Raw genomic sequence first — 25,215 nt, 5'->3', positions numbered from 1 at the left:
ATTGTTTGGTAAACTTAAGAATTTCAAATTTAGGATTTGAAATCCATCTTCATTGTTTGGCTTACCATGGAATTTACAGAGAGGAGATTGAATAGTTAGAAGCTAGAGATTCATCAATGGAGGAAAAGAAAGCTAAGAGATTCGTTAATGGAGGAGAGAAAGCTAGGGTTTATAATTGAGGAGAGAGAAAGTTAAGAATATGTTGAACACTTAAAGAGGAAAGTAGAAAATAGTCAAGGTTTAGAATTTGCAAATGACACCCTTGCACATGAAATTTGAGAATTCTTAAAATTAGGCTATTATTATAAAGGTTGGAATTTGGTTGGAATTGGGCCAATTCCAATTCCAAATTTTTGGATTCCCCAAACATATCATTTGGTCCGATTTCACATTTAGAAATGAAATGCTCATTCCCAAACATAGCAAAAAGTATCATCGAGTTCATAGGAGCAAAATATGCTTTGGTAGGTTCTTCCTCCTAAAAATCTAAAATGGACCCTAGCCTCAACAAAACATGTATAATTTCTTAAAATCTTTGTCACCATAATACTCATTTCCAACCTTCCATGTTCTTCCCTAGCTTTTCAGCTTCATAATTGAGCAATTTCTTGCTTGATTAGCTCAAATCCAAGATAAATTGAATTGACGAGCTCAAAATTGAATGGGGTCTATAACTTCTCCTGACGAAAACTTACCTTTGGTTGACCCAAATGCGCCGGAAAACCACCCAAAAAGTCATTCAAAAGATGTTCATATATTGAGCTTAGGTTTCTTGCTCGTGTTTTCAGCTTATGGCGCTGTGCAAAATCTCGAGAGTACGGTCAACGATGTGAGTTTCTCTCTCTTTTGACTTTTGGTACATTTTTCTGTAATTATTGATGGATTTCTTTTGTAATTCCAGGAAGGTGATCTGGGGACTATATCGTTGGGAATTTTGTATGTATCATTCATGATATTTTCATTGTTTGCGTCTTTCTTTGTTCGAAAATTGGGCTCAAAGAAGGCTTTGCTCCTGGGAACTACAGGGTACTGGTTGTTTACTGCTGCAAATTTGAAGCCGAACTGGTAAATTTTATCGTGCTTTGACGCTTTTAAGTTACTGTTTTATCCAAATTAAGAATGAATAAAATTGCTATATAGTTGAACTGAAGAGTTCTGCTGGTGATTTGGTCACTTGTTGGCGGATTTTGTGGCTGAAAAAGGAATTGAGATTGGTTCTCTTAAGTGGGGTGTGTAGTTTAAGGAAACTATTATTAAAGTGTGACTTTGATTTTAAATAGGTAGTCCGTAGTCAAGTTGATTTAGTATACGATGTTGAATATAAGTTAAAAAGGTTTTGATATGCAAGTTAAATTCATCCTAGATATGCATTGGGCAGCACTCGTGTTTGTGTAGATTGTTGATTGGGGTTTTGATATGCAAGAGAATGATTTTTGCTAAAAATTATGTTCAAATGATTTCTGGACATAATTGAGAAACACCTAATACTGATATTTGCTATCCTAATTACAAGCAATTGCATTTTAATGATACATCCACGACATATCAAGCATTTGAGGGGCTGGGTAGTTTGGTTTAGTGTAGTCAGGAACGGCATAGGGTTTCAACTGTTCTCGTTTCTTTTTCCTGTGCCTGTTTCACCCTTATATTTATACAATTTTTTTTTTACACTTTTTCAATTCCTATTAGCCTAATGGGTTTTTCTGCAACTCTCTATGCTAAGTTGCTAACTCTTCTCACCCTTCTAGAATTTCATTTTTTCCAACTGGTGTCTAAAAGCTACCGGGCCATAGAGTTTCATAGATCATCACCACTGTGATTCACGGCGACCAACTCCTCTCCCTAAAATCCTAAAATCCTAAAATATTGCTTCTGCCAGGTCATTTTATATCCCTCTGACATACATCACCACTAAAATTGTTACTTTTTGATGTTTGGCCCGAAGCTCCAGAACAGTAATGTAATAGACTGTTTGGAAATCCAAACTGATTATTCCTCCGCAATTAAGTAGATGCACCTCTCTGTCCACCTGCTACCAGACGGCTGTCTCCACAAAGTAAAATGGCAGCCTTTATTTTTTGCTTAAAAAAACAACTGAAAATGATTAAGACATACCTAAGCTTCCTCAAATGACACAACTTCCCAAAATGAAACTTCCTAAACATACAAGGAATGAATGGAAGTTGGATCACTTCAAAAATTACAAACTTTTACAAATCACTTAAACTAATTGGATAATAGCTTTCCATACTTTGACTCTTTTTCTTCATCGGATATATATATATATATATATATATATATATATATATATATATATATATATATATTATTTTAGATAGAGAGTTTTAGAGGGTCAATAAAATTGTCATAGAAAAAGAGTTTATAATTGTTTCAGTTATTTTTATGATTTGTAGATAGTGTAGACAATGATGTTCCTCTATTATTTTTTGTTACCTTAGGTAGATTATGATATTCTTTCTTCTGTTTGTATGTTTTTGTGTGTAAATGATTAAAGATGTTCTTCGATTTTGAACAATGTGCTCTTTAAAGTATGTTATATACTACATTTTATTTTTTTACTACTTTTGTTTGTTTATGTTATACGATTAGACGTGTTCTTTGAGTGTAAATTATGAAAATTGCATAATTTTTATTTTAATTGTAGCTTCTACTATATTTTTTTACGGCCCATGTTCTTTTATAAACTAGACATCTTCTTTTTACCCAAAAAGTGTGTCCTTTAAGTTGTATGTTCTTTTATGAATCAATAGTAGACGTCTTCAATGATTTCAAATTGTATGTTCTGTTTTGTGGTATGTTCTTTCACTTGGATAGAGATTAGTCATGTGCTTTGATTTTATACCGTGTGTTCATTATTTTTAGGGTGTGTCCTTCTATTATATATATAAAGAACATGACAGTAGTATATCATGTTCTTTTGTTGGTGTTCTTTTAATATTTGAAGTTTACTTTGTAGTATAATGCAAAGTACATTCTATAAGTTTATCTAGAACATGACGACAATATAAAAATAACATTTAAAGATTTTGTTGTACAAGCCAAAAAAGCACTTGATTACATATAATTTTTCCAATTTATAGGTTTATTTATAATAATAAATAAGATTTGTTACAGGCTTATCCAAGGTTGGGCAGTTTAGCCTTGGATTTAACTGCATGCGAGATCATAGAGTAACTAGGATTACAGAGTTTGATGTTCATAACAGTATGGTGAAGAGGCATCTTTTGGGATACTTAAGCACAATCCATATTACATATTACTTGTCGTGGACATCCAGTACTGCCAGGATGTCTGACCAGCTTCATAGAAGGGAAGGCTCAGCTCCTAGGAGAAGACTACCCTCTCTTGGCCAGCTTCACAAGTTCTATCTATACATACAGAGAAAGGTGGCAATAAATTTCAAATAATGGGTGCTATCTTTCTGTCATTAGTAATGGCATTCTGCCTATTAGCAACTTTGAGGGATCTCTATAAGCAAAGCATAGCAGTATTTTGTTTATTTTGATTACCTGGAGAGTATTACTTAAATATTTTGAATTATTAAATGTGGAGTGTGAGATGAAGGTGCACTGTGCACATATTTCATTGGTTCCACAATAGGTTGTTTATTGCGTGAGATACTTTTGGGGAGAGGGGGCAGGGTCAGGTTTCAATCAAACACCCATTCCATCCAATATTTATGTTTGGCTGAAATTAAGCATGTCTATCATATACAGGCAATGCGGTTCACTTTTACTATTCAGATGTCATACAATGTTTTTGAGTTCCACTGATTTGCATCTGCAGGTACACAATGGTCCCTGCTTCTATTTACATGGGATTTTGTGCTTCAATAATATGGGTTGGACAGGTATTCATGCATGTCATACTGACTATTGTTTCTGAATGTTTTACTCCCTTTGTCTCATCTTCAACCAAACAATTTTGATGTGCCAATGTAGAGTCCCTTTTACCTATAATATAAAAGAAACTAAAAACTTACTACTTACATATGAAGTTGGGCTGCGTTTCTCTTTCCCTAATGTCTAATTTTCTTCTATTTCAATTTATATAGTTTCTCTTCCTAGTTTTCTCTCAATCAACTTTAATATTGGGGTTTATATGAATGCCAAAGCCTAAGATAAATTTGGTATGGAGGGAGTATTTGACCGCTTGATTTCTCTAATTTATTTGCTTTGATTCCTTTACTGATTGACGACTTTAAAACGTTCAGATTGTTCTCTGATATTATTCTTGGGCTGCCAGGGAACATATTTGACATCCGCTGCTCGCAGTCATGCCAGAGATTGCAATTTACACGAAGGAACTGTAATTGGTAACTTCAATGGAGAGTTTTGGGGAATATATGCTACTCATCAGGTGCTTTTGTAATTGTTTTTCTTGTACAAAGATTATTCTTCTTATTGACATTCTGCATGCTTTGTTTTTCCAGGTTATTGGAAATCTTTTAGCACTCTTTCTCTTGAAAGATGGTGAGGTAAGTGCTATCTTAAAAGCTACCTTAACTACTTACCCCCTTCTCCAAGTAACATTTCTGTCTCTTTTGTTGCCAAAATTTAGAAATTTAACATTTTTGTAAAATATAAGCCATCTTTTAGATTGCCTGTTTGGTCATGCTTGACGCTAATGTTAAAATGTAGACATGACAACGTACTTGGTGCACTTCTCTTGACGTGTGCTTTTGCCCCGGGATTGTGAGATGTGGACAGGACTTGTCTTATTTTCCATTACTAGATTTGGAATTATGGGTGCATCGGGCTTGGCTGCCTTTTATCTCATCACATTGACAAGTCTCCTATTTGAAGTTTAGCGGGAACAATGAGATGAAGCCTAGTCAGCTTTCTGTTTGTTTGTCGTATTTTTGTGATTTTGGGTTTTGAGAGAACTGATAGATTTTATCGGATCAGAGTTATGTAGGTCAGCAGGATTTATGGGATTGAAAGTAGTGAATTTCATGATGCTGTAATCCTTTAGTGCTTATATCAAGTTGTTTGCGTGGGGAAGTTTGTTAAGTGATGTAAAGCCAGATTTGCAGTTTGGCCTGCTATTTTCCCCATTACTTTATTTGGATGGTTTGTTTTTGCCTTTTTTTATTTTGCTTTCTTTTGTCAGGCTCCATCCTATTACGTTGTAAACGAAAAGTGATTTGCAGATTCAGATAGTCACATAATGTTGAGTTTGAGCAAGGAATATGTACATATATTTTTCTCTCTTGGGCAGGAGAATTTTGGAACTGTTTAAAGGAATGGAGTTAAGGTACATCTTTAGAAAGGACAACAATTTGTTGTTGATTGTGATTATACCAATTCTTATGCTCTAGATCTCATAGGATTTGGTGCTTTGTGAGAATATTAAGAAGATGGGCTCCCTTGGGAAGTTCTTCTATTGCACGGGCACCCCTTTTTCAGTCAATTTTTTTTCTAGAGTACTTATTTTCCCTATACCTTTGTACTGCTTGTTCATTTTATTACTAGTTAGTTCTTTATCTAAGAATTTTTTTGCATTTGAATGTTTGTAAAACATTAATTTAGAAGGCAATGGTTAAGTTCCTTATTTTAGGCTTATCCCTATGCCTGGTTATGAATATGTTATTCCTTTTATGTTAACCTTGATGCTGTAAACCTAGGTGGTCATGTTACTCATGTAACCTGTCTGTTGAACATGACCATGTTTAGTATTTCAAAATTTAAGTTCTCGTGTATCTTATAGCTTATGGTCACATCCGCAACGACTTGATTTTCAATTTTTATTGTTGCAGGAGGGAAATACCAGTGGTGCTACTATGTTGTTCTTTGTTTTCCTTTGCATTTTGACCTTTGGTTGCATCTTAATGTGCTTTTTGAGTAGAAGAGATGTCTCACTTGAACAACCGAATGAGTCTTCCATCAGTTGCTTCTCTTTTGTGGCCTTTGTGGCAAAATCAGTTGTGACACCTTTGTTTGATACTCGCATTCTGTTAATTATTCCGCTTTTTGCTTACTCTGGATTACAACAAGCATTTGTCTGGTAAATACGATGCCACTAATGATATGTTTATATTTGAGGGCTTTTTGATAATAATCATTGTTTATTCTGGATTTCTTAGGGCTGAGTTCACCAAGAAAATTGTAAAGCCAGCTCTTGGAGAGTCCGGTATTGGTGGTTCAATGGCAGTATATGGGGCTGCAGATGCTATTGTTAGTTCTTACAATCTATTTTTATTTTTTTATTCTGCTTTCAACATTAGCCTTATTTTTTCAACGCACATGATGGTGGACCCTCGTATCTAATCATATACTTCCTCCGTTCTTTTTCTATTGCAACAATGGGTTTGGGCACAATTTTTAAAGAAGCGAACAAGGTCGGTAGTTTAGCACAAAGGTACCTTTTAATAATCAGAGTAGGAGAGAAATAAATCCTTAATAAAGTAAAAGCAACTTTATGAGGCAAAGTGAGCAATTAATGGTGATTTTAGTAAGATAAAGTACGGGCAATATTTATAACTAAAGTTACTTTTTTTACAAAAAAGTGGAGTTGTTGCTGATCTGAAACCACCCAAAGTGGTAATTGTTGCAATAGAAAAAGAACGGAGGAAGTATATAGTGTAAATAGCCCCTAGGTAGTTTAATCATTGGTGGCAATGTTCTTATCTTTTCAATTATTTTGCATGTCTCCATGATCGGAATTCATTCCTTCGTACTAAGACCATGATGTCCATGGTTGGAGTGGCTTTTGGAATCGACATTAATGAGGAATACATTAATTTTACTAGATCCTTTAGCTTTGTTCTATCTCAGTTGGTGTCACCATAGAGTTTTGGTGCAAAACTATACTGGTAATTGAAAGGTACTAGGAAGGTGCTAGGAACTAGGTTTTCTTAGCCTGATTAGCAGGTAAAATAAAGGAACATGATAACCCAGCAAGATAGATTTGTTTTAAGCAAGATCAGAGTAATCCTACTCCTTACAATCTTTACCTTCGAGAGGTAAGGAACACATCCAAATTACACCAAACTCTCTCTTAATTTCTGGATACCCTCCTGTATGACCGAATCTCCTATTTATATACAAAACCACTTTCTCTTACTAGATTCTCTCTTATGTGATTACGAGAATTCTGTTATGGATGCGGAATATTCTCCTCCTCCACCAAAGCTAACACTAACATAAACTCTCCAATATATTCTTCATACCCCTTTCCTATCACTAATCCATTATATTTATAGAGCTAACTTACTTACTCCCCAAACCAACCTAATTGTATTGTACTACCAATATTACCCTCCTCCTAAACCAATATATTACAATACCAGCTGCCAAACTTCCACCTTGTCCTCAAGGTGGATAGTAATTGGCACTGAATTCTTGGCCTCCGCAGTACTTGACATTGGCCGTCTGAAAATTGATGTCGAGCTTCCATTGGCGCTTAAGCTCCTCATCGGTAAGTCCTTGTATTTCCTTTGGTGGTGCAGCGAGGAAGAGATTATCTGTGATGTCGCTATGATGAGGCAGCAAGGTTTCAGTGGGAGTAGTGTTGGGTGACTTGGGATTGGAAGGTTGTGGGTTGATAAGATTGAGAAGGGAATTGTGGAGTAATATCTAACTTTTGAGATGTAGAGGTGAGTTGGGTGGTTTGGGATTGAAAGTGGTGAATTTAGTTTTAGATGCAAGGTTCTCAAAATTGGGTTTGCAATATGGTGGCAGTTTGGGCTCTACGGATGAATAGTGGGGAATGAAAAAATGGGAGGAGAGATTTGGCTGGGACTTAGTATCAGATTTATGCCCTCTCTCTCTTTTCCTTGTACTGGGAAGAATAGAGAAAATCAATTTCAAACCTTCTCTCATTCACTAAAGTAGGGTTTGCTTTTTGACAGAAAGAATAAAGCATATTCCTTTTGGGCGTGCTGTCACTTAATGTTAGGACTTTTACAAAAAAAGCCCTTACTAGCATCTTCCAAAATATCGCTATTGGCCTTGACAAAGTCCTTGGAGCTTCTCTCATTCTCCATCTCTGGAATTCTATGCGGCAAGTGACCTGAGGTTCGCCACCATCTTTCCCCACTAGGCCTATCGGTGAAGCTACCCGGACCAGCACCGAATCCTGCACTTCGGGCACCTCCTCACTTAAAAAATTCTTTTGTCAGTTCACCTGCGAGACCCGGAACTCTACCACCAGATTGGCCATCATCAAAAGCTCCACGATCTCCTCTAGGGGCCCCACCAGACATTCGGTCGGAAAAACCACCTTGACCAACACCGCTAAATCCAACCACAAAAACGTTGGAACCGCCAACTGGTTTACAGCATGTGGCTTTTTTTTCAGATTCTCTTCCATTTGGTGCGATGATGAAGGATGGATATTCTCGAGATCCACTTTTCTTTAGATTGCATACTCCTCTTCCTCCACTTGGTTTACTTCCTCCATCTCCTTACGAATAAGATTCAGCTCCAATTTAAGTGGAGCCAAAGCGTCGCTATTATTTTCTTGAGGTCTTGTTGAAATTTCACGAAACCCTTTCTGATTATCTCATTTAAATCTTCAGCTAACTTCTCTGCTCCTACAGTAGCAAATGCCATTTATTTCTTTTTTTTTTGTTGGATTGAAACTGAAAATCAGTGGGTTTATCTCTCAGGATTATTGCTCTGATACAATTATAATGAACTGGATATCTTGGACAGTAGAATAAAAGATGGAGATGATTTTGATTGATAATAATGGAAATAACAGAAAATAAAGGATAATTATCAAGTTTTCGAGTGACTTGAGTGACACACTCCCAAAGCTAACATAACATAAACTCTCCAATATATTCTTCATACCCCTTTCCTATCACTAAACCATTATATATATAGAGCTAAATTACTTACTCTCCAAGCCAACCTAATTATATTGTACTACCCATATTATTCCTTCCCCTAAACCAATCTATTACAATCCTCCAAGGTAGCTTCATACCGAGGCAGGTTAGCCCATTGAATCAGAATGTGGGGTTGGTGGGGTGTACTTGGAATCCAACACATCTGTATGCACAGTATCCAAGATCAAATCAGGAGTGAGTTGTGGAGGCGAGAAAGCTGGCACTTGAGCCTTGACCAATGACCTTCTATTACTGGGACACATGGATGGATTTTAGCCTCAGGAGGAAGATGCAGTTGATAAGCTACCATCCCCACCCTTTTTATTATCTGAAAGGGTCCATAAAATCTTGGAGACCGCTTCTCATTTACTCATTTAGCCACTGCCTATATGGCTGTAGTTTTAGATACACCTAGTCATTCACTTCATAGTGTACCTCCCTTCTCTTCTTATCCTACTGGAGTTTCATGTACTGAGCTTCCAAAAGATGGAATTTAAGATCATCCAATATGGCATCTCTGTCAAGCAGCTGGTCCTCTAAAAAAAGTAAAAAACTCAAGTACTACCCTCTCAAACCTGAATAAAGTAGTAGGGTCTCTTCTATATACAACCTTATAGGGGATGCTGACTTGATGTGTGTCTAGAGGTATTATACCAATATTCTTCCCACACTGATGAAACACCTTAGATAAGCTTCAAGAGTCTTGCTTACCACCTCTGTTTGTTTGTCCATGAGACTGAGGGTGATAGTTGTGCTTTTGTGCCCCGGAGCATGAAAAGCTCTGTTCAATATAAGCTCATAAGCACCTTGTCTCTATATCTGAGACAATTGTAGCTGGGAAGCCATGTAGTCTCACCACCTACTTAATAAACAAGGATGCCACAGAAGGGAGGAGGAGGGGGGGGGGGTAAAAGGATGTCTCATGCCAATGTAGTGGCTGTATTTGGACAGCTTATCCATAACCATCAAAATGGTGTCCCTCCCTAAAGATTTTGGGAGACCTTCTGCAAAGTCCATGGAGGAATCCTTTTACACCTTGTCAGGATTAGGAGGTGGTTGTAATAGTCCTGGTGGACTGAGGGAGGAGGTCTTTTGCTGCTGGCACACATGGCACCCTTGCACAAATGTAGTGATGTCCTTTTCATCCTCTGCCTCTACCAAGCAGCAAGTCTTTGGTAGGTCTTCAAGATTCCAGAATGCCCTCCCAAGGGAGACTCGGAGATGTGATACTCCAACATGAGAATGGTCGTGGAGTGAGGAGTGTTTGGGAATAACCAAGCGCCCTTTATACTTTAACAGGCATGCTTCAGTGTAACTGTGGCAGTTAGCTGCTGGAGTTCATCATCTTGTTTGATGGCTTGAAGAAAATCAGACGAGCTATAGAGTGTGAGGAGAGAATTGCATTGCACTCTGTGGTGGCTGGTTGGCTTCGTGATAAGACATCTTCAACCCTTGTCCTTACCCCAGGCTTGTATTTGATCTCAAAATCAAAACCAAAGAGCTTACCCACCCATTTCTGGTACTCAGGGCCAATCTCTGTCTGATTTAGCAAGGGTTTAAGGCTTTGTTGATCGGAGGTGATGATGAAATGTTTCCCAAACAAATTATGCCTCCATTTTCGGACTTAAAGCACCACTGCCAATCTGCAATCAACTCCTTTTCATATATAGACTTGGTTCTTAACCTGACTCCTAGAAGCTTGATGTAGTAGACTATTAGGTGCCCCTGTTATAGAAGGACATTCCCCAATCTATAGCCAGAAGCATCAGTTTCTATGGCAAATAGAAGAGTGACATCTGCCATGTCTAGGATAAGTGCTTGGGTGAGAGCTCGCTTTAATTTCCCGAAGGCTCTAGTCGCCTTAGGAGACCACCCAAACGAGTCTTTTTCAACAACAAAGAACAAATAATTAAACAACAAAAATGATGAATAATTCAATTATAAAATTGGTAAATGTGAAAGTACTTTATCAAGTATACTTCTAATCCAAGTATTCTAGTATGAAATATCATTTCAATTTATACAACCAATGAACCAATTACTAAAAGTTTCCAAAATAAAAAATAAAGCAACAAAAAATTGATAGTGATTTTAAAAAGACAAAGAAAGGGGCGACAAATCACAAGTGCAATGATTGAGAAGAAACGAAATGAAAAATACAAAGCAGGCTTTTCTAAACACTTTTCACAAAAAAAGAAACGAAATCAACATAGTAAAATCTGTCTAATTGGGTCGTTCAACGCACGGCCTAAAGATAATAAGCATAAGTCACGAAATGAGCGAACCGTTTAGCCATCTTTCAATTAACGAATAACTAGCACGCATGAATTTTTTCCAGACAAGGGAAGTTGAAATAAATCATTTTCCAGAAGTGGGTGATAGACTGGAGTTGATAGAAATGGGGGTGGGAGGTACAGATTTGCGGGGAGGTGAGCTGCAAGAGGATGTGGTTTAGGGTGGTGATGAATTTGTCGGTGGGGGCAGGCGAAAATTGGTGGTTGAAGTTAACACGGAAAAATGAGCACCCTCATGACATTTCCTTTATTATTCTTGGAGATACATGTAGGGTTATCGAATGAGAGTGGAAAGATTCTCTTCACCAAACTCTTCATGGTAGCATAGCTACGGTTGCTCAACGCCATTACAGTGAGTGAGTGTGTTATAATCAGCAAAATCGAGTGATGTGTTTCCTCCTCTAGCTTTCCTATCATCATTTTGTTTTTTTTTTCTTCATCAAAGTTCGAGCCTTTCATTTCTTAAACCTTAATCTTTGTCATAGAGTTTTAAGAAATATAAAATCTTTTTCCTTTCAAAGATTTAATCTTTGTGAAAATGGCACCAAAGCAAGGTCTCTCAGACATACAAAACCCACTTTATCTCCATCCATGTGATGGGCCATTCAGTATCAACATTTCAGATTAGCTTGTTGGGCCTTCTTGCAGGCATTCTATGGGGATAGCACTTGCATCAAAACACAAGCTAGGCCTGGTGACAAGAGCTTTGTAGAGACACCCTGAGGATTTAGAGCTACAAGAGCACTGGATACTTGCAACTTTATGGTGATAGCTTGGTTAACAACCCTCTATGTCACCATCTGTGAAGGAGTCAGTAATGTTTGTACAAAGTGCCACACAGATATGGTATTAACTTGAAGTAAGGTTTTCTCAAACTAATGGGACTAGAAAGTATAAGCTAAGCAAAGATATTTATGATCTTAGGCAAGCTGATAAATCCATTAGTGAGTATTACACCACAATGAAATCATTATGGGATGAGCTTGAAGTATTAACAAACTATCCAGCTAATCACTAATGTGACTCAAGAGACAAGAGCCTTCCTTATGCAGTTATGCTCTATGGAAGCAGGAAGAGGAGCATATATTTCAGTTCTTAAATGGCCTGAGTGAGACATACACTACTGAGAGGAGTCAACTGTTAATGATAACACCACAACCATATGTGGAGACTGCTTGGGCTAGATTACAACAAGAAGAAGCTCATAGTGAAGTGTTAAAGGCGAATAAAATGGAAATAGAAAGTTCAGTGATGTACGCAAGCCATAGTCACACTCAAGGCTCAACAATGCTTGCCAAGGGAAAAGGAGAGATGCTGGAAGGTAGTAGGATATCCAAAGTGGCATGCCAATTACAAGAAGACGCAAAGAGAAGGAACATCTTCTAGTGGCAGTGTTAACCAAGGTTTCAAAGGTAACAGAGGAAAGACCGATGGCCAGGTGCTAAATGGGCAGTTAATGCTCAAGTCAATGAGAGTGTTGGCTTAACTGCTCAGCTGGAAGAGTTACTCAAGCTCATTCCTTCAAACTCAAGCAATGGTGATCAGGAGATGGCACACAGTGTGCAATAATTCTTGTCGTCAATCAAAGACCTGGATTCTAGACTTAGGTGCCTCTGAGCACATGGTCAGTTGCATTAATATATTATACAAACCCAAACTTGTTTTTGCACCAAAAATCAATTTACCAAATGGTAAAACTGCTTCCATTACTTATAATGGTAATGTCATTTTGAAAAATGGCATACACTTGTCAAATGTTCTATATGTTCCTGGATTCAGACATAATATGTTATTTGTTAACAAACTTGTATTGTTCACGACTATCCTTCACAAAAGGCTAGAGCTTTTGGTGTGGCAAGGCATGGAGTTTACTATCTAGTAGATGAAGAACTAGAGAAGTTGGGAGTTACAACACAAAATAAAGAAGCAGAAGAGAAGTGATGATGTGAAGGAGATAGTTGTAGTCTTTAATGCTAGTTACAACACAAAAGAAAGAAGCAGAAGAGAAGTGATGATGTTAAGGAGATAATTGTAGTCGTTAATGTTGTTCAACAAGATAGATATGTTTTGTGGCATAATAGGCTAGGCCATGTACATGTAGATAAGTTGAAACAGATTGGTTGTGTACCTAAAACCTAGAATGATTAGGGATTATGTTTAACTTGCCCTATGGCAAAATTTTGCAAATTGTCATTCAACTTAAGTGCTTCACATGCTAAAAATGAGTTTGAATTGTTGCATGTTGACATTTCGGACCCTTATAGGGTTCAAACCACGAACAAACATAAGTATTTATTGACAATAGTTGATGACACCACGCAACTTGGGTGTATCTCATGCAATTGAGGTCTGATTCTTATGATGCTATGTACGTTTATTATATTTGTAACGAATCAATTTAAGAAACAGGTGAAAGTAATAACTAATAAGATCATTAACTGGAGTTTGATGATCACATATGTAAAAGATTGTATGCTGAAATGGGGGTTATTCATCAAACCACTTGTGTGGATAAACCACAACAAAATGGCATTTTGGAGATGAGTAGGGCTTTGAGACTACAAGTAGGCAATTGTGTGTTGACAGCAACGTACATTACTAATAGGCCCCCTCACCTTGAACAATGTATCCTCATATGAAAAATTGTTCAAAAAGAAGCCTGATTGCAGTCACGGTTTTGGCTTATAATCTAGCTTTGAACAAAGATAAATTTTCAGCAAGAGGTATTCCTTGCACCTTGTGAAATCCACATAATCAGAAGGGATACAAATTACTTAACTTAGCTTAGTTACTAACCAAGTGTTTGTGTCTAGGGATGTAAAGTTTCATGAAGATATTTTCGCTCATAATCATACAAGTAAGCAGAGGCAATATAATCATCCCCAACCTATGTCTCTTCCTCAGAGGTTACACTATGGGATGATTTTGAGGAAGAAACAACTCAACATGGTTGTTGAGATCATGTGGAAGAAACAACTGACTCAGCTCTAGATGTTAGTTCCCACGGTTAATGAAGAAGAGAAGATGTTAATTCACTACCTACTGGAAAGCAAGTTGCCTTCCCCTGAAACAACAATTCCTTCTCCTCTAGTTCTAAGAAGGATAACAAGAGTTCATAGACCACCTTCTTGGATGAGCAGACACCACAAGGATTGAACCTAGCTCAGCTGCTAATGTGGCTTGTGTCAATTTGAGTCTTGTGTTTCTATGTATCCATGATTAACTAATCAAAGAGGTTGATTTGGTAACTTACAAACAAGTTGTTCACACCAAGTGTGCGTGGATGCAACGAATCATGAATTGAGTGCCTTGGAACCCAATGATACTTTAGGACATTACAGAGCTACTTGGTCGAAAGAAAGCCATTGGATCAAAGTGAATTTACAAAACAAATTTAAAGCTAGATGGCAATATTGAAAGACTTAAAGCAAGACTTGTCATTCAAGGCTGCACGCAACAATATGGAGTGGATTATGGAGAAACTTTTGCTCCAGTTGCCAAATTGACAACTGTTAGATCTTTATTGTCTGTTGCTGCAATTGAAGTGTGGATTGTAAACCAAATGGATTTTAAGAATGTGTTTGTTCATGGTGATTTACATGAAGATGTGTATATGAAGCTACCTTTGGGATATGTAGGTCATGGGTGTAGAGTAAGTCTTGCACACGGGGGGAGCCTGTGCCTCACAACAAGGTCTGCAAGTTGAAAAAATCACTATATGGGCTAAAACAGGCCCCTAGACAGTGGTTTTTTGAACTCTCAACAACTCTTGAGCAATTTGGATATGCACAATCCAGAAGTGGTCATACACTCTTTACTAAGGCACATAGCAGTATTGGTGTATGTATATGGCTTGATATTAGCAAGAAATTCTAGCCCTCTCATTGATCAAACTAAGAAGTTCCTTGCTTCATCCTTCCACATGAAAGATCTAGGTGTCCTAAGATATTTCCTGGGTATTGAAGTCAACAGATCAGCTCAAGGGATATTTTCATCTCACAAGAAGTACACCCTGGATATGATTAAGGAGAGTTTGGAGTAAGTAATACTAGGAAGCTCAGAATTCCTATGGATCCTTTGACTAAGCTTACACCTGACTTAGGTGATACTCTACCTGATCCTGCTATCTTCTAGAGGCTAGTAGGCAAATTGTTGTATTTGACACTCACCATGATATTAGCTACTCTGCATATCATCCTAAGTCAGGTTATGTGATGGCCCACAACTGCTCATCTACACGCTGCTAAAAGAGTATCTCATGATATCACCAAAGCAAGACATTTTGTTGGCTGCAAAATCTGCTGTTGTCTTAACAACCTATTGTGATAGTGATTGGGCTGGGTGCCCAATGACAAGGAAGTCCACTACAAGTTTGTGTCATGGAAGTCAAAGAAGCAACAAGTTGTTGCAAGATCAAATGTTGAGGTAGAATATAGGGCTCTTGCTCTTACTACATGTGAAATATCATGGCTCACACAATTGTTTAAAGATCTGGGTGTTAAAGCTACTCATCCTATGGTAGTTAATTGTGACAACAAGGCAACACTTTCTATTGCAGTCACTCCAACACATCATGAGACAAATGAAGCATGTAGAGAATGACTGTCACTACATTAGAGACAAGGTCTCAAATGCTTCCATTGATCCTCAGTATATTTCTTCTAAGGAGCAATTAGCATATATTTTCACTAGACCTATCTCTATTGCTCAACAAGACTACATTCTATCCAAGCTAGCAGTTCAACCCACTACCGGCTTGAGGGGGAGTGAAGAAAGGAGTATTCCTTAGTAGTTTACTTAGTCGTTTTCAGCTATTTAGTTTCTATACCAGCTAGTAGGCCTGTTCAACGGGCGGGTCTGGGTCGGGTCGGGTCATGTTGTTTGCGGGTCGGTTCGGATCTAAAGTCATTACTGTCGGGTCAAGGGCTAGACTGACCCGACCCGACCCTATTTATAAAAATCAAATGGATTAAAAGCAGAGTACTGAGTAACTGATCATGGAGCCTGGATTAATTTACATGAATCATATTCTGTTTCTTAGTATGGTTATGTCAATCCTTCATGCTTTAATTTTCATATAGTGATTTGTGACTGCTGTTTTCTCGTAATCTTCTCCTGAAGAGTGAAGACTCAATTTGAATTTAGACTTCAAAGCAATTAGTGATGAGCAGAGAAAGAAATTAATCCAAATGGAAAAGTCAGAAATTGATCAAAACTTGAAGCTCACTACATTAGTATATATTACAAACGTGAGTAATAAAACATCAAGAAGTTTTTATATCCAACCTCAAATGATAGCATGATATAGTGTTAGAAAGAATGTGAAGTCAACCTAGTTCATATTACATCCTAATCCCAACACTGGTGGAAAAGCTACAAGGATCATACTGTTGCACCACTACTTGACAAGTTACAAGGTATCAATTTCTCGGATACCAATAATGTTGACAGGTCTTCCATTGAACATGGATGAAAGAGTGATTTCACATAGTTTCTTCAGCTCCCTTTTTAGCTCCCTTGTTTTGTTGATTACTACTTCCGGCTAATAATCGATCATATCATTAGATCTTGTCATACGCAGATTCAGGGCTGATCACAGTAGGTTAATTTAGAAACATGCAAGTATGATCCGTGCGCAACCACAAAACAAATCGACCCTTTTTTGACCCGACCCGCTAATGTCTCATTAGGGTCAGACCCTATACGACCCGACCCTATTTTAATTGGGTCGGGTCATGACCCTATAGTAAAGGGTCGGGTCAAGGGCCTTTTTTAGGGACCCGACCCATTGAACAGGTCTACCAGGTAGTAGTACCTTTGTCGTTTAGCTCATTATGTGTTGTAACATTTCTAGTGGATGCTAGGAGGATTTTGTGTGGTTGTGTAAACCTAGGGATCCAGATTCTTTTGTATATATAGTTGTCTAGTATCATCCTTGAAGTAATACAAGATGATAGCTGATTAGCAGCCACTATTTTCTCATTCTCTTCACCAAACTCTTCAGAGAGTGAATGCAGTTTCAAGAAGGAAAGACAACAGGGGAAAGGGAAGAACATGGGGCAAATTAACTAACGCTTGCAAGATGTGCGTGGGTCTACGCTCGAATGTAAATTCAACCAACCAGAATCCGGCTATCGGAACCTTTTTGCCCCAACTAAATTTTATAAGGTAGTTTTGTCCCTGAATTTTTTTATTAGGTAGTTTCTGGCAAATTTTCCTTACTATTGTTATTGACTTATTGCTCAGTGCTACTGATTTCTTTAAATTATTTACATCCACCCCCACCCCCTTTTTAGCAACTCACCTTAATAATTGGGTTGAAGTTGCTGATTGTGTTTGTATCTATATTCAGCTGCTTAGCATTTTCTGCTGCATATGATGTTACAATATTCTTTTAATTTGGCACTACCTATTAACATGTGATCTTAAGTTTTCTGTGCACCCCTATAACCTGGAGATGTATCCCAAAATTTGCAAAGGATTATCGAGCCACTAATAATAAGCTTTTTGCTGAACTTGTTTTTCAGTGTTCCCTGGTGGCTGGTCGAATGACTTCTAGTGTTTCATCTGTTACTTGGATAACTTTGGGTGGATCTTCAGCTCATGCAATTATACTTCTTTGGATTTTGCTTAAATACAGGTAAAATGTCTTTCATGTATAAACCTCTCGTTTTATGGAAGAGAGATTATTTTCTGTAACTGTATCTATCCTATAATGCAGCACGACTAGTGGAGTCCTTGGGATGGTGTACCCACTCATAATGGCCGCTGCACTGGGCATTGGTGATGGAGTAATGATGACACAAATCAATGCTTTATTGGGAATGCTTTTCAAACATGACATGGTAAGGTTTTTTAAGTTTTTCTTAGAAAGCATGTCTAGTGCAAATTCCCTAAAGAATATGAGCCTCTAAGTTCTCTCTTTATATTGCCAGCTCATTCTGATTGTTATTTTGTCTCAGCTACTAGTTAAGTCAGAACTTTTGTAGAGCATAGGTCATCGTATTTCATATGTTTGTAAAAATTCTGGTTCTGGTGGCTCAATTATTTTTTCGTTGTTTGAAACAAGATAATCATCGATGTCATGAAAGTAGGGGTGATAATGAGTGTTAAGGCTTAGCCAAAACACAGGTCCAATGAAACTTCACTTGTGCTGGATTCTGTTAAAGCTTTAGCCACAACTCAGCTTTAATCAAATTTCGTTTCTGTTTGAGTTCAATGTAGGTCTCTAATAAGGGTAAGCTAATCATGATCTGAGAAGTCCATACTATAGGTATCGCCTAAAAAGTAGAAATAATAGCAGAAATGCTTTTACTACCGCTTTTTCTATTTATGACGCACGCACAACATACAAGATTGAACTTTGCCGTCCACTATTATGTATGCATAATGATATAAAAATAATAAGAAAATAATATAATGAATTATATTTTAAGACGAATCTAATTGTATACTTCTTTCCGAAATAAGTGAAACATTCTTCTCTTTTATGTGAGCTTTTTGAGAGAAGTGCATCACTAATTTCATAACGGAGGAATTGTTTTTTATTTAACAATTATAAGAGATAAAATGGTCAAAGTAGATTTTTGAAAATAGTGTATGCGTTATAATAAGAAATGGAGGCAGTAGTGAAGACTTGTATCTTGTAATACTTTGTAATTACTTTAATAATTAATCGATATGGACTTCCAAATTTGTAACCCCGAAACATCACACTCAATTAATACAAACCTTAATCAAATAATCTCATAATTTAACTCAAAATTTCGGCAAGAGTTTCCTCTAAAAATTGGGATCTAATTTTAATCTTGTTAACAAACTCAATAGAGTAAGATATTGTCAATACAAGGACCAAAATTGTCGACGCTTTTGTGGAAACAACATCAAGAGAGAATGAGACCATTCAAAACAACTCAAACTCAATGGAACAGCTCAATATCACAAAACCATCTAACAGATCTTGAATCAAAACATCGACATTAATAACAAAACCTATACAGCTATACATATATGGATTTAAGTAAAATTTACATTTGAAACTCTACGAATACAAAGTTCCTCTATGAATTGTTGCCCTCACTTTAAACATCTCGGATTCCAACATGAAACCTGTCAATTGCTCGCCATTGTACAAGGTACGGGTCATTACATGTTCAACCCTAAAGGGAAAGAACAACAACCAAAAACCAATTAAACAATTATAGCACACATTACAAAAACCTGAGTACTAATACTCCACCTTAGACAAAAATAACAAAGCATCGAAAGATATATACTAGTGTAACTCAAATTCTCACATACATTCGTATCTCAACTTCTCCTCTTTTAAACTTCTATGTCAATCTGTGTCGATTCAAAATAATAGAACACTAAAGTATTTGTACCTCAAAGCCAAATTAGTTATATTCAATGTTCATAATCCTGAAGTTCTAAATCAAGTTACAAGACCATGATAAAACCACATAGATTACAATTAGAGTCAAAATAGAATATGAATAAGTTTCATAGCTACAATCACAAAGCAATCGAGTAAAAAGTTACAACGATCACAACATTTGAGCATATTTAGATATTAACGATAATTTGTTGAATCCATACTCATGCGTAATTCAACTTTGATTATCAAATCCAAAACGAAGAATAAATTTCTATTACTATCAACTCTAAAGATCATTTCATGATACAATAATTATCAAATATTCCCAAAAAAATTGGCATTCCACTAAATAACAAATGATAGACCCAGGAATCCGAGCCTATCATTTCATAATGTATATACGGGACCATAACTGGTTTTCCAGTAATTTCAATGGCCAATAACCTCGACTGTGCGCACCCCTCTACTCAAGATTTCGTCTGAGCCTCTAGCTTTGACCGGTCATGTTGGAGCGAGGACGCTTCAATATCTTGCCACATTGACGTTAAGTAATCAAATCGTGCCACCTATGGCAAATCTCAATCAATCAAATATCTTCCCATGCCATTGAAGATAAAATAACCAAACACCAATATGCCATTGAAATTACTCGAGGTAGTTATGCTAATGGAATAAGCTAGGTAGTTATGCTAAGCAAATTACTATATATGTAGGGCTAATTAGAGAGAAGAAAGGATGTTGAAAATTATTAAGGAAATATTGGGTGAGCTCTTGTAGTTCAATTGGGAGAGAATCAAGCCTCTCGAAAGCTTGAATATCGGTTACATTTGTTGTTTTTACTATTACTATACAATCAAAGTTCATCTCCTTCCTTAATCTCTCTATTTTATTATTATAATCTGTCCAAGCTATGTTAATTCATAGCAAATGGTATCAGAGTAGCACAATTCTGGGAGATTAGGGTTCTGATTTTCGAGTTTCTACTTAAAAAAATAAAAAGGGAAGAGAGGAAGAATCTGCCATGGAATGCGCGGGAGAAAGTGCAACGTATCAAATGGCAAGGTGGATTAGAGAGGATTTCGCATACATCAAACGCCAACGAGATCGAGGAATTTTAGATCTCAAGGAAGAAAAACGTATCCGGCGAGAGCTTTAAATTCATGGGTTTGATGGAAGAGATGTAGATGACTGGATTTTATTGATGGAGGACTCATTCAATTTTTTCCAGTTAGATGGAGAGACAAGGCTAAAGGCTGCCATCATAGCTTTTGATGGTGATGCCCAACGATGGTTTGAAGAACATCGGCAATGGTCGTTCAATGAGTGGCAGTAATTAAAGAAACAGTTGATGTGGCGTTTCAGCTCTTCACAGGTGAAGACTCACCAGGTCCAGCCATCCGTGACGTGCTGGTATGACAAGGGCAGCGAACTAGATAGTGTGCTCAATGGAAGCATGATGGTGCTAGAAGAAAACAAAGATGATCTGGTGGGTGAAAAGAAAGAGGTGGAGTGAATAGAAAATGAGAAGAAAAGCAGTGATGGTGGTTATCCAACATTCGTCACTATCACAAAGAGGTTGGGAGCAAATGAAGGAGTAATTTTCTTTCCTGGAGGTGGTCACGCACGTGGTGGGTCAAGTCGTGGCGATTGGAATTTATCACCAATGGGTGTTACTAAGGGAGGGTGAGATGGTGGAAAATATGTTTTCACGGGTGGTTTAATTGGTGGTGTATTCGAGAGAGGCGGTGCAGGAGGTTCTGGATCCGAGGGTGGTCCGCGTATTTTGGTTGGAAATCGTAAGTTTGGTGATGAAACCACCACTTGCGGAGGCTTGAACTGGGAACGAGAACGATTTGTGAAGGGCGAACCAGAGGGTGGTGTTGTGGCTGATTACACCGGTAGGGCCGCCGAAGAACGTCGAAACGACGTCTCTATCAACAACCACAGTGGAGGAATTTTTGAGAGAGGAGGTCCGGGCTTCGCTGGCAAAGTTACAGGTGGTCATACTGGTGTTTCATGCGGCGAAGAGGAGTTTATTAAGGGTCATTCTGATTCAAGCGCATCCAGGTCTGGCCCGAGCAGCGGCGTCGTGGTAGGTGGTGCTGTGCACCGGCTGCTCCAAAGAAATTTTTCAGAAGATTCCAGAAATGGAGATTCCAAAAGAAGCTTATGGGAGAAGATTTGCTGAGTCATTGATCAGCTCGAGGAGGAAGCCAAGTGTGGCTGATGCAATTACTAAGGGCAATGCTGTAATTACCAAAAAAAGGCGCTGCCACGTAGCAAGACATCACATGCTGGCAGCTACTCTTATTTCACAGACTGAATTCTCTCTTATTAATGAGATGGAGCCCATTTTGGACTTTGGAGGCCCATATTTCTGAACCCCCTTTCCCTCTACACCTACCTAATCAACCCAACCCAATTTTCAGAACCCACATGCTCAACACTCCACATACCTCCTACCACCAGCTATTAATCTTACAAACCCAACGTTCTTCAACTCCCACACCCTTTCTTCACAACAAGGAACCGGAGGAGCTACACCTACTCTACTTCAAAGGTGGTGGGACATGCCTCATTGTTGACTGCTTCACGCACCAAGATTTGACAGCCTTTTTACTTCATACTAGTGATGCAGATAATTATGATTACTTGCCACCTTGAGGACAAGGTGGAAGTTTGGGGGGCCGGTCATGCTATGAATTGATATTTTAGGGTAAGGGTAAATTAGGTATTATCTTAATGAGTAGCTTAGGGAATAAGCTAGTTAGTTATGCTAAGGAAATTACTCTATATATAGGGTTAATTAGAGAGAAGAAAGGATGTGGAAAATTGTTAAGGAAATATTGGGTGAGCTCTTGTAGTTCAATTGGGAGAGAATCAAGCCTCTCGAAAGCTTGAATATCGGTTACATTTGCTGTTTTTACTATTACTATACAATCGAAGTTCATCTTCTTCCTTAATCTCTCTATTTTATTATTATAATCTGTCCAAGCTATGTTAATTCATAGCACAAACCTCTATTAGTAATAAGAATTTGTCCAACAGCTCGATCCAGTAATTATAATTCATAGCCAATCCCAATCTTTCTTAAGGATTAGGTGTTGAGCTCCTAGAACATGTAATATTGAATCAAGATATACAAGTTGGTTCAAACTCATATCTGAAATTTAACTAGCCAAAGTAGTTCAATTCATTTCACATTCAACACTCAAAATCCAAAATCTAAACAATATCAAACAAATCTCAAGAACTAGAAAGAGAACAAAAGGAAGAGTGTGGCACCTCAGGATGGGCCAGAATTAAGCTGCACCACCGCAAAACAGGGTGGCAGTACAAACAGAAGAGAGGAAAACAGAGCGACGATAGCGCTGGTGGCTCCGCTGAGTACCGATAGCAGCAGCACCATGACCACCACCTCACCAGAAACACCGCAGTAACAAAATTAGGTGATGTAACGGCGGTGGCGCAGAACAGCAGCAGCACCGCAGCAACAGGACTAAGGAGAGAGAGAAAGCGGACAGCAGTGCGGCTAGCTTGAGGCAGCAAGACGAGGCGCAAAGCTAAAGGGGACGACACAGGAGAAAGAGAGATACCAGTAGGAGAGATACAGGACCACGGGGTAAAGAGAAGTCAAATGAGGGTTTGGGTTTCTTTGGGTTTCCAAATATGAACTGACACAAGAGTAGGGGGGGGGGGAGGGGTGACTTTCCAAAATTGGCACAAAATGAATGGAGAACCGACATCGAGAGGTAGAAAGAACAATTGGTTTCCAGTTTGGGCCAAATACTATTCAACTAATTTTAATACTTAAAATCCGTGATACATTTAGTCATAACATTGATTTAATAAATAGATTGCAGACGTAACAGATCCAAAAATTCACAAGTATAGTTACATAAAAAAGAGAACTTTGTATTTATTAAATTTTATTTCACAAAATTAATATAACATTGGCAAGATACTTAAACTGATAACTTTTGAAATAAATACACTTAGAAATTTGACTTTAATACACATAATTACATTTTGAATATCGACACTAATTGAGATAATCGATCACTAGTAATGATAAAATCGGGATTCAAATTTAACTCAAATAAAATAAGAATATCTAATACAAGAATGAATTTACATCTATGAGTAGCATTTAATAAATGCTGTTAAAATTAAGGTTCTTACAAAACTATTGACTTTGTTTGTTCAATTGCTGTTAGAGCCTAGAGGACTTCCTTTGAGGTGACAGTCATACCAAGCTACTAAAGATTAGCTCTTAGGAAACTTGTATTAGACATGGGCAAAATCAAACAAACTCACCTGTATTAAACTTGTAGTAAGTTTATTGACCTGAACTTGAGCTCCACCTGCAGCCTGTAGAATGGGTACTTATATGAAAAAATTAAATACGTACTTGTCTATACCAAGCCTGTAAAATGGGTACTTATATGAAAAAATGAAGAATCTTGCCTAGAGGACTTCCTTTGAGGTGACAATCATACCAAGCTACTAAAGATGAACGTACTTATAAGTTTATTGACCTGAACAAAAGCAAAAATTTTCGCTAAATTCTTCATTTTGCAGTCTGTAGAATGGGTAGGTAGGGAATTGGTACGTACTTAATTTCATTTTTTACAGACCCTCCTCCCTCCACCTAGACTGGTTCAGATTTTAGGTTTGTCAACCTGATAAGATTTGGTTTACCCATAGACTGTTTTCTGGTTTATATGTGAATTGATGCATCGGCATATGCAATTCAATTGATTGCAGGAGGGAGCATTTGCACAGTTGAAGGTTTGGCAGAGCTTTTCGATTGCAGTCGTTTTCTTCCTGACTCCTTACATTTCTTTGCATGTCATGGCTGGGGTTATGCTTATTGCACTCTGCATTGCTTTGGCTTCGTTTTTTATCCTCACTCTCAAACTGGAAAAAGGCTTTTCTCCTCGTTGAGCAACCTGAGCTTTGAAGTTTGTCTAGGATTCGCTGCTGCAAATGTATATTCTAAGTCTGCTATGTAATGTATATTTCCTTGTCCTAAGAGTATTGTTCGCATTCTGTATCTTCTCATGTTCAGAAACCCATGCTTGAAATTTTTGCTTGGATTTTCTTTTGCAAATGTATTTCTTTTTTCTTGAATAATGTATATGCTTACTCATTCTTAGATCTATTACTCAAATCTGTATTCTATTTTGATTTTTGGTCAATACATGTAAATATAGTAGAAATAATACATACTTGGTTTGGTTCGATTTTAGTTTAATGATGTCAATTGAATGGGGACTACATCGACGATATTATATTTCCAGAATAACTATGTAAATGATGGAAAACAATAAAAGAACAAGAACAAAAAAAATTAACACCAGTAATGTGAGAAACCTCAATGAAAATGGGTAAATTTACAGGTGGCAATGAATCCACAAATTTAGTAATGTAAATAGTGTTGCCAAAATGTATTGCCAGCTGATATTACAATTAAATGAACTAGATTATTAAAAGTAGAGTGCAAATATTGCTTACTAAATGTAGAAGCGTGCTCTTGAGAAAATGCTCGGAATAGGATAGCACGTCCAATTGATGCAAGATAGAAGTCCCTACTCAGATATTGATGAATAGAGGGAAAGAAAAGGTAAAATATATAACAAAATAATTTTTAAAGGTGTTTATATAATTGAAATTCTTGGGAGTAA

The 25,215-nt window shown here is 37.4% G+C and overlaps 1 protein-coding gene across 4 annotated transcripts; it reads left to right on the top strand.

Moving 5' to 3' along the window:
• Positions 1 to 428: 428 nt before the first annotated feature.
• Positions 429 to 24,779, top strand: LOC104893652 (UNC93-like protein 3). Of its 4 annotated transcripts, none has more exons than XM_048637442.2 (11): positions 429 to 829; positions 902 to 936; positions 1,026 to 1,065; positions 3,808 to 3,871; positions 4,267 to 4,380; positions 4,454 to 4,498; positions 5,780 to 6,027; positions 6,107 to 6,197; positions 17,679 to 17,791; positions 17,873 to 17,996; positions 24,296 to 24,779. In XM_048637442.2, the coding sequence occupies exons 1-11, from the start codon at positions 792 to 794 to the stop codon at positions 24,473 to 24,475; spliced, it is 1,092 nt and encodes a 363-aa protein (XP_048493399.1). In that variant the 5' UTR covers positions 429 to 791; the 3' UTR covers positions 24,476 to 24,779. The 4 variants fall into 4 exon arrangements, 3 of the variants coding, with proteins under 3 accessions (XP_048493399.1, XP_048493398.1, XP_010678084.1); XM_048637441.2 differs by having other exon boundaries at positions 4,235 to 4,380; XR_008969461.1 differs by lacking the exon at positions 24,296 to 24,779 and adding an exon at positions 17,156 to 17,319 and having other exon boundaries at positions 902 to 1,065.
• The last annotated feature ends 436 nt before the right edge of the window (positions 24,780 to 25,215 follow it).

The sequence above is a fragment of the Beta vulgaris genome, chromosome 5 (assembly GCF_026745355.1).
Source record: "Beta vulgaris subsp. vulgaris cultivar EL10 chromosome 5, EL10.2, whole genome shotgun sequence".
NCBI classification, from domain to species: Eukaryota; Viridiplantae; Streptophyta; class Magnoliopsida; order Caryophyllales; family Amaranthaceae; genus Beta; species Beta vulgaris.
Note: the sequence above shows the minus strand (reverse complement) of the source record. Positions and strands in the feature narration are given on the sequence as shown.